The sequence below is a fragment of the Erpetoichthys calabaricus genome, chromosome 2 (genome assembly GCF_900747795.2).
Source record: "Erpetoichthys calabaricus chromosome 2, fErpCal1.3, whole genome shotgun sequence".
In the NCBI taxonomy this organism is placed as follows: domain Eukaryota; kingdom Metazoa; phylum Chordata; class Cladistia; order Polypteriformes; family Polypteridae; genus Erpetoichthys; species Erpetoichthys calabaricus.
The window spans coordinates 112,710,644-112,722,950 of NC_041395.2; the positions used below are offsets into that span (position 1 = coordinate 112,710,644).

The following is a 12,307-nucleotide window of genomic DNA, read 5'->3' on the forward strand; positions in this document are numbered from 1 at the left end:
ACTGCCTCATTTAACTATGCACCAGTCTAACTTTGGTTTTGCACAATAATCACTACACTATTGCACCTTAACACTTAATTCTACTTAATTCACATAATTTTACTTATTTATTATCTTCTACTATACTGTTATCTTTCAATCTATGACTTTTTGTTAATCTGATAGTCTTCGAACTTTGCACAGTTTTTGATAAGCAGATCAGGATGCATTTCACTGCGTGTTGTCCTGTATAACTATGCATGTGACAAATAAAGAATCTTGAGAATTTCAAAAACGGAATTTACCACACATGCATTTATTGGTTACTTTGTAATAAAAAATTATTAACTGCTGATGATGTAGATCGTTTTGTCTGTGCTGAGATTCCAAACAGAGAAACCTATCCTGACCTCATTAAAAAGATTCAGCATATTGGGACTCACAAGATTACATTTATTGTTTTTACAGAAGTTCTGAAATAAAAGTGAAACTAATGAAACAAACAATTCCAAGAGAAAAAAAAAATCTTATAAGTAAGTATCCGGAAAACCAAACACAGGGGTTGGCGAGCGAAGTGAGCAGGGGGAAAAGCCCCCTAGTATTAAACATTTTACTAATATTGCATTTTTCCATTGAGAAACATAACACAAATTCAATTATTTATATTGTTACAACACTATGAAAAAAAATCAACACATGCTCTTGTTCTTAGCCAACATACTTATTGTACTACACCTTTATCAGGAACACCAAGGTAAGATATAAATTTGGCTGCAGCTTGAATTTTAAATAAAAACATATACATTGCATCTGTATTAGTGTAAAGTACTGTTGTATCCAAGATATGGAATACTACACATAACGGTGGATGAGGATAGAACTGTTAAAAAAAAAAATGCTTAAAATGTGTTCTCTTTCTTTAACCTTATCAGAATTTATTTGTAGTATACCTGTTGTAAAATATTAAAACTAATATTGCTTAATTGTGTATTTTAAGTTTTCCATTTGTTCATTGCAATGTAAAGGACTATTTTCATAAAATACAAATATTAAAGAGTCACAAATATTTACATATTTTAAGCCAGGTACTAATAAGTTAGACTGTCATTGTTTTCATTTTGTTTGTCATGGCACCACTGTCACCTGACCCAAGTACTGTGTAGCCTTTTTTGATGCTGTAAAGGCTAAAGGATATTCCTGCTACAATTATATCTGTAGCATTGAATCTTATAGGGCTTTACATCATAAAAGTGATAACGTTCATTCAAGTTTATTAATACAAGTGTTGTTAAGGATGCACAGAATCTTCTGGCTTTGGAATCCTCACCAAAATGGGTTTTTGTTTTCATCTTATCACTGGACATCTTACCATTGACTTTTGCTACTTTAACCATCAGAGACTTACAAACTAGACATGTGTTTATGTTAAACCTTTTCTAACTTTAATTTTCATTTTCTTACTTGTAAAGCATTCTGAGTTATACTTATGTAGGAAAATGTGCTAAAGAAATAAAACCAGAGCAGCCCCATTCTGTGCCCACTATATTATAAGAAAGGCAAACGTCTAAAGTCCATGAGATGTCTCATTGCTAAGAATACTTCTATGTGTTTCTTATGTGTGGCTACACTGCAACGTGCCATTTTAACTTTTTTTGGATACTTTTGATATTCCATGTACAAGATTTTACTATGCCCCTTATTTCAGACTTACAAACAAACAGCATGAAAAGTCACCAGTGAAGAGTCTAACATTATGCTTGCCCAAGACCATGGTTAAATTATTAAATTGGTTTCCCTTCAGAATAACTACAAATTGAAATGCACTGAGTATTGTGTAAGCACACAACCTCAGCTCTATCATGAGCACAGGAAGACCAAATATGTGCTCTCTAAAGAACACTCTAAGCTTTGCAACAAGAGAGAAAGAATTCTCCTCAAGAAATGGCTTGTCTGAAAAAAGTTGTTTCTATGATATCAGATTTTGTAAATTATCTCTAAGTTCTCTGTTGGCTTACAGGGGAAAAAATTAATTGTAATAACCAGAAGATATAAATGCATAGAAAAAAAAGTTTTTTTTGTTTTTTTTTAACAATTTAAGGCACAGCAATGTTATAAACTTGCAATAATTTACATAATTACCATATATGCAAGTCTGTAGTATTTTTAAAGACCAACAAATATATCTCTGAATACTTTATGTATTATGTCCATCACAGTTAAGTGTCTGTAGTCATTTGCCCTTCCTTTTAAAAGGATGTATATTTAATGTAACATGTTGCTCAAATTGGTATTTTTCATATGATCTGCTCCAAATATTTAACATACCTGTCGTCTTAAAACCTCAATATGAGGAATATTGCAGCGGCAGTATGCTTCCAGTATCAACGCAAACTGAATACAGACTGTTGGCATATGAATTTCGGACCTGACAGAGGAAGAAGGGAAAAAAATTGAACGAACTAAATAAAACTGTGAAAACAAAAAAGCTAGGAAATAGTTTCAAAGTACCACTTCTAATTTGTTTGTAGTTACAGGAAACAGTCAGTCTTAGATCCTTTTAAAAACATGAAGTACAGAAACTGATCCATTTAAAAGATCAAAAATAATGTGACTCATAAAATCAGATAAATAACAGAAGTCTGGTTCTGTGGTTCAGGTAGGATGGGTGGTTGTTGATGTATATATTTAGACTATAAAACATGAATGCTCTGCATGCAACTGTTGAACATTTGTATTTTAGACACAACAAACAACAATGCTCTGAATAACCTGCCTTAAATGCCAAAACAGGAAGTGGCCAATCCGTCTATTGGCCTGTGCTCTCTCCAGCAGGAACTTGGTTAAGGCGCAGTCATAGTAAGGTTCATAGCGCAGGACCTGAACAAGTTGTAGCAGATACTGAGACAATTCTTCATCACTGAAACAGATGGAGTGGAAGCCATGTTAATTCTTTCAAGCATGCAGAGAGACAATCTATGTCCATAACTAAAAACCTGACTCTGCCAAAAGCTCACAAGAGGCTGGAATAGGTTAGCAATACAAATACATTTTCTAAGAGCCGAGGGTGGTGGCAATTATGGCAGCAATAGAAACATTATTACCTAACAAACTTGGTATAATAACGACAGCATGAAAAATTAAATTAGGGTTAGGATTTCCATGGTAGCACCTTAAAGATGTACAGTGCATCCAGAAAGTATTCACAGCGCATTACTTTTTCCACATTTTGTTATGTTACAGCCTTATTCCAAAATGGATTCAATTCATTTTTTTCCTCAGAATTCTACACATAACACCCCATAATGACAACGTGAAAAAAGTTTACTTGAGGTTTTTGCAAATTTATTAAAAATAAAAAAACTGAGAAATCACATGTACATAAGTATTCACAGCCTTTGCTCAAAACTTTGTTGATGCACCTTTGGCAGCAATTACAGCCTCAAGTCTTTTTGAATATGATGACACAAGCTTGGCACACCTGTCCTTGGCCAGTTTCTTCCATTCCTCTTTGCAGCACCTCTCAAGCTCCATCAGGTTGGATGGGAAGCGTCGGTGCACAACCATTTTAAGATCTCTCCAGAGATGTTCAATCGGATTCAAGTCTGGGCTCTGGCTGGGCCACTCAAGGACATTCACAGAGTTGTCCTGAAGCCACTGCTTTGATATCTTGGCTGTGTGCTTAGGGTCGTTGTCCTGCTGAAAGATGAACCGTCGCCCCAGTCTGAGGTCAAGAGCGCTCTTGAGCAGGTTTTCATTCAGGATGTCTCTGTACATTGCTGCAGTCATCTTTCCCTTTATCCTGACTAGTCTCCCAGTTCCTGCCACTGAAAAACATCCCACAGTATGATGCTGCCACCACCATGCTTCACTGTAGGGATGGTGCCAGGTTTCCACCAAACGTGACGTCTGGCATTCACACCAAAGAGTTCAATCTTTGTTTCATCAGACCAGAGAATTTTCTTTCTCATGGTCTGAGAGTCCTTCAGGTGCCTTTTGGCAAACTCCAGGCAGGCTGCCATGTGCCTTTTACTAAGGAGTGGCTTCCATCTGGCGACTCTACCATACAGGCCTGATTGGTGGATTGCTGCAGAGATGGTTGTCCTTCTGGAAGGTTCTCCTCTCTCCACAGAGGACCTCTGGAGCTCTGACAGAGTGACCATCGGGTTCTTGGTCACCTCCCTGACTAAGGCCCTTCTCCCCCGATCGCTTAGTTTAGATGGCCGGCCAGTTCTAGGAAGAGTCCTGGTGGTTTCGAACTTCTTTCACTTACGGATGATGGAGGCCACTGTGCTCATTGGGACCTTCAAAGCAGCAGAAATTTTTCTGTAACCTTCCCCAGATATGTGCCTCGAGACAATCCTGTCTCGGAGGTCTACAGACAATTCCTTTGACTTCATACTTGGTTTGTGCTCTGACATGAACTGTCAACTGTGGGACCTTATATAGACAGGTGTGTGCCTTTTCAAATCATGTCCAGTCAACAGAATTTACCACAGGTGGACTCCAATTAAGCTGCAGAAACATCTCAAGGATGATCAGGGGAAACAGGATGCACCTGAGCTCAATTTTGAGCTTCACGGCAAAGGCTATGAATACTTATGTACATGTGCGTTCTCAATTTTTTTATTTTTAATAAATTTGCAAAAACCTCAAGTAAACTTTTTTCACGTTGTCATTATGTGGTGTTGTGTGTAGAATTCTGAGGAAAAAAATGAATTGAATCCATTTTGGAATAAGGCTGTAACATAACAAAATGTAGAAAAAGTGATGCGTTGTGAATACTTTCCGGATGCACTGTATGTTAACAAAAATGAAAATAAAAATCCTGTGTCGACACCTTTCATTTAAACTTTAATGAATACTTTTATAAATATACTTTTGTTTTGACAGAAAAGATTAAGCAACATAAATTTCATTATTTTTTGTGGAAAAATTAAGGCTGTAAATTAACTTTGCATCGTGAGGTCCAGCCAGTCATTGAACAAGCACAGAAAAAGTGCCAGATCATGGCAGCACAGAAAGGATATATGCTCACTCATTCTGGAATAAGATGAATCAAGTCCAGATTTCTAGTTCTATGTTGTGGCATATTATCTATATAAACAATACTCTAAATTAAAAAAACAAGTGGCTATGTCAGCAAACACTAAATCATGACACTAAAATGTACTTACTAAACCATAAAACTTGGATCTGATCATAAAGAATTTATTTAGAAGCACAAACAACCTCTTAAATGCTTTTACTTTCTACCTACTCTATGTGAATTATGAAGAAAATTAGTATAACTGGAGATTTAAAAGTATAAATGTAATGTCTTTTTGGGCGTACATCTCACAGATATGTAAAGCTTTAACTTTAGAACTAGCCATCAACATCCGTGAACTGTGCAACTCATATCATAAATATCATGTACATGCTTTTATTCTGTTCTTAGTCTTTATGATTTGTTTACTGATACATCTGGTTGAGCATGACTCAAATCATAATCATGCTAAAATTAAATGAAATCCCCTAAACTGGTAAAGTTGTTGAACATACAGTAATACATGTATTTTTAGTTTTTCAAGTTATATTAATAATGGCACTGCCAATGATAACCATCTGTTGAACCATCTGTCATTTTGCTTGGCTTTTCTCTACATCTGTTGAACTGATACACTTTGTATTTGGGGCTATGGGGTGTAGATGGGTTTTGCGTAGTAAGTTTTTATTATTAAGCTTTACCATGAAGATCATCTAAAATTAATGATCATGAGGAAGTGACTTGTAGCAAACATGTGACATAGGTTATGGACTTTATTAAGGGAGGCCTAGTGTTCTAATTATCTGAAGCATTGATGATGCTAGATTATTTTCATGTATGTCTTTTTGTGATGTATTGCAGCACTAAACAACACTGGGATATTTTCAATCATTTTGTACTCGTTTCAAACTTTCGGTAAGATTCTTTACACTGCTTTGTATTGTGCTTGGCCATTGTGATTATTTAGGTAAGTGATTCTGCCAAAGATTGTCAGCATCTTTGACCTATGTAGGTAAATGTTCCAGAAAATGCAATCTTAGTTCCTTAACTTAGCATGAAGTGACCATTTATAATAGGCTTTCTATCAAAGTTCAAAAAGCAACTATACTTACCTCATAACATTAAGACAGTTTATTGCAAACTCTCGTACATACTGGTCAGGATAGTTGAAATCAAGTAATTCCAGTGCATCTCTGGGACTTAGTTTTGGCCAAATTTGTAGTATTGACTGAAGCTGAGGAGAAAGAAAAATATTTTATTTTTATGTTGCATACAAACCCACATATACAAAATACCATACATAATATTATTTATTAAGGCTTCAAGCCTGCAGTCTCAGCCATTAGCATCTCACGTTATACAGCAAATACCAGTTTATAATACAGTGGGGTTTGACATCCTAGAATAATAAACAATACCTCATTACACAAATAAAACATAAGGAGGAAGAAAAGGTGACCTCTTATACATCTTGATAGGATTGAATCTGTAGCAACATTTGGTTTATACTTTTTTTTGTAAATATAATACAAAAATGAAAGAGTGCAGCTTGTTAAATTTAGTCCTCTCCTAAAATGGCTGCTGCATTCAATATTTCCTGCTGTCATACAATCCTTGTGAGTTGTTATCGATGTAACAGTTCTGTTACCTCATAATAGATTGCATATGTTTAATAATTCATAGCACCTGCTTTATGAAACTACTTCAGGACCCAAGTATTTCGAAACAAAACAAGACATGCGGCAAATGCTCTTATATGACTGATCTAACGAGAAGATGAAAGCCTTCCACTTAAACTGGCAACTAGCGTGACATTATAGGATAAAAACAAAGTGAAACCTAAGAATTCAAATAAAATGCAAATGTATCTGCACAGAAAACATCCCCTAAAGATATATTGTATTAGTGTAATCATTAGCCCAGTCTAATAAAGCCGAAGTTTAAGAAAATATATCCTTGGTGTTCTATAAATTTTATTACTGATTAGATATTTAAACTCTTGACCTTAAATTAACACCACACATATTTCAATCATTTTTCTGTTAGAGGAAGATCATTTAACTTTTAAAAAAATCAACAAGTTATTGCTCCAGATTTTAATTCATAATAATTAGACATATTTAGCAGTAAGTGTAACTGAGTACATTTGTACCATGTGCAGAAAAAGTTGAAAAGAATTAAGCATATGATGACTGGAATTCAAATTTTAACTGACATCAATAGAATCCACCCAAAACTCAAATCCCCTTTTTCCAGTATAGGGTCATCCTATAGCATGTACGGTAGTGAAAAAAAAAAGAAACAGCCAGTACAGACATGTCATATAAACCAATCAGCCTACATTAGCTCCTGTCAGCAGGAATGACATTCTTACAGAGCTTCCCATATTTGTAGAGAAAAACACTGCTCCTTTACATTAAACAGAAGGCTCCCAGTTTCTGCCATCATCAAAGAAACAATCTATCCAAGAATATAAATATCCTGCTCTTGAAACTGATGCTAGAGAAAGAGAATGTTGGTGAAATGCTACTGTATATGAATCCATTTGAAATTTTTAGTTCACTTTTAAATATTCAAGACTGTAATACACATTTAAATATATTGGATATAAACATGAAAGCTCTATCCTAATCCACCACAGAAAAAAACTCTTTCACATTCAAGCCTATTTGGAATCACCTATCAAACAAACAAAATCAGTTTGTCTGTAGGAAAAACATCCATGAATGCAATTACTTTATACAAATGACATCCCAGACAATGAATCAGCTGTGGCTCTAGTAATATGAGGAAGCAACACTATTCTCTGCAAGCATATAAAAGCTTAGGCATGAAGCAGATGTAAATCTGCATATACATAAAATACTATGATATAAACAAGTTAGAAAATGTACACATCAAGTAACATTTAGGTGGGTTTGAGGGCAACCCATTTCAGGGTTGCAGGGACCAAAGGCTCACTCAGCAGGACTGGGCAAAAGGTTTTAAACCATGCTGGACAGGACTCTAGTCCATTATCATTTCCCTATAACCTAAGTAAGTAAAAAAAAAAATACAGTACATGCTCAAAAGAAAATTAAAACATTTGTGTAATTAATTCCTTCTTTGCTTGACCATGTTGGCTGTTGTAATTTTCATGTAATGGCAATTGCAGAGCTATTTAGTTATGGCAAAAATGAAGGAATAACAGAAGTGAAAGGCAAACTTTTATATATATATATATATATATATATATAGAGCAACTGACCATTATGGATACTGGGAGAATGTGGCACCCTAATGGTAAATTTAGGATGAGCAGATATTCAAAGTCCCAAAAGTAGACATTTGTGCAGTATATACAGTATGCCCACACATTTAATTCTTCTGATCATCAGTGAGATCAGGGCACTGGGGTTGGAGCTTTCACAAGTAATCACATATGATTGCACACAGTGCTTGAAGTGGAAACAAATAAAAGGCAGTATGCTGTCTGTTTTTGCATGTTTATTGGTCCTCCTCATGACGCTATTCTAATTTATAACAAGTTCTTAGTCAAGCAGGGGTCCCCTAGGAGTTTTGTGCATTGTGTTCTAAATGTATTGTGACAATATTTGTGGCACTGAAAAACTATTAGATAAGTAGCCTGTTAAAATCAGGAAATTGCTTTTCTGTTATTTATCGGGACATATAGTGTGAAATTGGGACTATCCCTGTCAGCAAGATGTCTGGTCACCCTAGAAAATTATAGTGACTGAAACTGATAATGGAGGTGTGAAGATGGTTTTGTGTAACATTAAAACTGAATAGATTTTTATTTACTCTGTCCACAACGGCTTACACGCCACAGGGTCCTTTATTGATATATTTATGTACAATGTAGAAGTTTTGTTTTCCTTGCTGGCATTTTGTACTTTCACGGTTAGGAAGATCATTTCACTTGCATGTTATGAGTTAAAAGTATCAGGAGGACTAAGGTGCTGATGCACAGCTTTTCCTCAGCTTGCGCTCATGCTGTGTGAGAGCTCAGATAGTGTTCTGCTTCTGCCCAATCAGTCAGTGAAGGTGACTACCTACCTGCACACACAGTCTGCTGGTGTTTCATTAACTTGTATTGGGGGTTTGTTTGCAGTCAGTAACAGCTATCAGAGGTGAAAAACAGCAAAATATACAAGTTGGCGTAACTGCTATCAGATAAAATTGATACAGTAAACTAATTCTTAGTTGAAGTCACTCTGAATGTTTCTTCATTTTAAGATAGATGGTTTTATAAATTTGCCAGTGCTTTTTAATTGGATATTTTGACATTTTAAACCATGTACAGCACAATCTGTTACATCTCAACAACAACTGAATTATCTCAACAAATTTCTTTGAAGAATAAACATGCCATATTTCACCAAATTGTTTCACGGGGTTGGAGGGGGGGGCTGAGCTGTTTCATGGTCAGAAGACAAACAGATATCAACTACACACATTAAATGCAAACACACCTAAAAACAGTACACATACACCCTTGTCTATTAACATGTTCAATTAAACTGGATTTAAATCACTCCCAATGTACACAAAAAGTGACCTATTTGTCTCCCTACATCTTCCACCCTCTAACATTTTCCCTCATCTATAAACTAGTTTATCATTCTACCCATTAACTCACCTCACATATGCCAGCAAAAGAAATGACCTGTCAATCTCAAAGTATAAAGTCAACTATGGACAACAACAACTTAAAAAATGCTCTAGCCTATATACACGGAAAGGCACTGATCAGGAAATTAAGATAAAACTAATTCAAATGCTTTAAATATTTCTTGTAACACAGTTAAGGCTTTCAATATGCAGAAGGCATCTGACACCAGCAAAGTCTTGCTAGATAAAAATCATCTTTCAAGAGGCAGGACTGAGTGGAAAGGTGACTGATAAGAGAGAAAAAAAAAAAAAAACAACAAAACTAACATACAACGGCAACTGTGAAACCCATGGGTTTTATGTCATAAAACTACTGGTCAATAGATGTGTTTAATCTGTGGGAAATACCTACACGTATTTTACCAAGATCTTTATGAAAATAGATTATTAAGTTTACAAATAATTTGGTAAGATGATTATGTTATTTAAGGAAGATGTTAATGTTACACCATAACAGCAGTGCTATGTCACCGTGCATCTATAAACAAAATATGAAAACTGCTGAAAATAGCTAGAAATACAACATTGTGGCTTTAGATTCATCACTTCAACAGTCAAAACTCTGGATTTCAAACTTTCTTTTAATTTTTCAACACAAAGTAAACTGTGACTATAACACTCTTTTCTTTATTAAATTAAGTAACCTTTATCAAGTGACCTCAGAAAATGGAAGCCAGTATTGGAAGTCTAAGTATTGGAAGCCTGGTTTAGAATGGAAAACCTGGTGAATGTCAGTATAATTTTAGATGGTCTCTTCAATGAATCAAAATGCTTGTCATCTCTCAGTGCTGCATATTTTTCTTTTTGCTAGGTATATTGATTTCCATAAGGCCTTAACAAGGGGAACATACCATTAAATTCCAGTCCAGGGTCATGTGCACCCTAATAAATGATGCATGCTTTCAGGAAGTGATGATCATAAAAATGAATTACTACGGACTATTTTCTTTTAAGCATAGCAGCACTACAGACCTGCCCTTTGTATTGCTTTTTTTTTATAAAAATAACATGTCTTCTCATCTCTTATACTTTGTTTTCACAATATAAAACAGGTAAGATATTATAAATGTAATTTTTTCCTTCTAACAGTTATATCATCATGACATGTTCAAATGGTATGGACTGAAATGGTCTGCACTATATGTCAAAAGTATAACCTGTTGATTAGGATTTAACACATAAGGAATGATGGTGAAATAGGTGACATAAATACTATTTAACATCCTATAATGTTTCAATTAAATATTGCAATATCTGTCATTCATTAAAGAAATTAAGAGATTATGCCTGTATAAAGGTGAGACAATAAATACACACAAAGTCACTGTTGTTGTATGGACAAATAAAGATCAACTCTGTTTATTTTTACACTACAGTTTTCTTGACAAGACAGGCTTAATGTTCTGACACATATTTAAAAATATACAAGATATATTTTATAAGATATGCAAAAATAAAATAGTAAAAGTAAAAAAACTGAGCAACACTTGATACAAAAGCATTCAACTTTTGAAAAGATAATGAAGTAAAGTAATAAAAGATCTATACATCTACTGTCAGTCTTTTACTGGAGCCAATTTAGAGAGTCACCAATAAAACTTACTTTCATGTATTTGGCTATGTGAGGAGAAAACTGGCTGATCAAGGAAAACCTAACATTTGGGGTAGAACATGAGACCACCACACGGACAACTAGGAATAGGTTTCAAATCCTGGATACTCGAACAACTAGGAATAGGTTTCAAATCCTGGATACTCGATCCATGAAGCAGTTCCAAACACTGTGCTATCACTGTTATTTCTAAATAACTGCTTTGCACTAGGCATATTACGGATCCCAATTTGCTTTAACAGATATACAACTGATCCTAATTGGATGCTGCACAAAGTCTACACATACTTAATGTCAATACAGTACCTGAGATACATCCTCATGCTTGTTCCACTTGACAGACAGTAGTAGCTTGGGTAGTGATTGGGGAAAGTTCTCCCGACAGTCATGTCGCAGCTTCCATATTAAGTCTTTCTCATTTTCACAGAGCTGAGACAAAGGATCACGCTCCATTATTTCTTTTAGCTCAATGTAAAACTTTTTTCCTCCACGACTCTGCCACAAAGCAAAGAATTTATCAGTTATGCTTACTGGGTGATGTTCAAACCAGGCCAGCATACTGCCTTCAGAACAAAATCATGAATGCATCAATGCATCAAAGAAATGTGTGAATTTATTAAAACAAATTTGTTATGTGTGAATAATTCAATGAAATTCTTACTTGCATGTCTCTCGTAGATTAATGGAAGTATTACAGTACCAACATCAGACAAAAAAGGCAAATTATACATTGAATAAAACATATATATAATTTGTATGTGTAACATTTTTTAAATGTGTATTATCAAGAACGTTATCAGTTTCTGTTAGACATATGAAAATTACTGGGAAATCCTATGTGTGCATACTGTATATTACATACATACATATATATATATATATATATATACATATGTATATATACACATATACACATATATATATACACATATATATATAATAAATACACATATATATATATACACATATATATATATATATATATATATATATATACACATATATATATATATATAATA

General features: G+C 34.5%; 1 protein-coding gene across 4 annotated transcripts in view; it reads right to left on the bottom strand.

Moving 5' to 3' along the window:
- pik3cb (phosphatidylinositol-4,5-bisphosphate 3-kinase, catalytic subunit beta) overlaps nucleotides 1-12,307 on the bottom strand; it is a 142,664-nt gene that overhangs the window by 20,592 nt on the left and 109,765 nt on the right. For all 4 annotated transcript variants that reach the window (XM_028794386.2, XM_028794387.2, XM_051923540.1 and 1 more), the window contains 4 exons: nucleotides 11,595-11,783; nucleotides 6,118-6,239; nucleotides 2,753-2,896; nucleotides 2,305-2,404 (listed from right to left, as the gene is read on the bottom strand). In XM_028794386.2, the coding sequence (XP_028650219.2) occupies nucleotides 2,305-2,404; nucleotides 2,753-2,896; nucleotides 6,118-6,239; nucleotides 11,595-11,783 (555 nt within the window). The remainder of the gene's footprint in view (nucleotides 1-2,304; nucleotides 2,405-2,752; nucleotides 2,897-6,117; nucleotides 6,240-11,594; nucleotides 11,784-12,307) is intronic.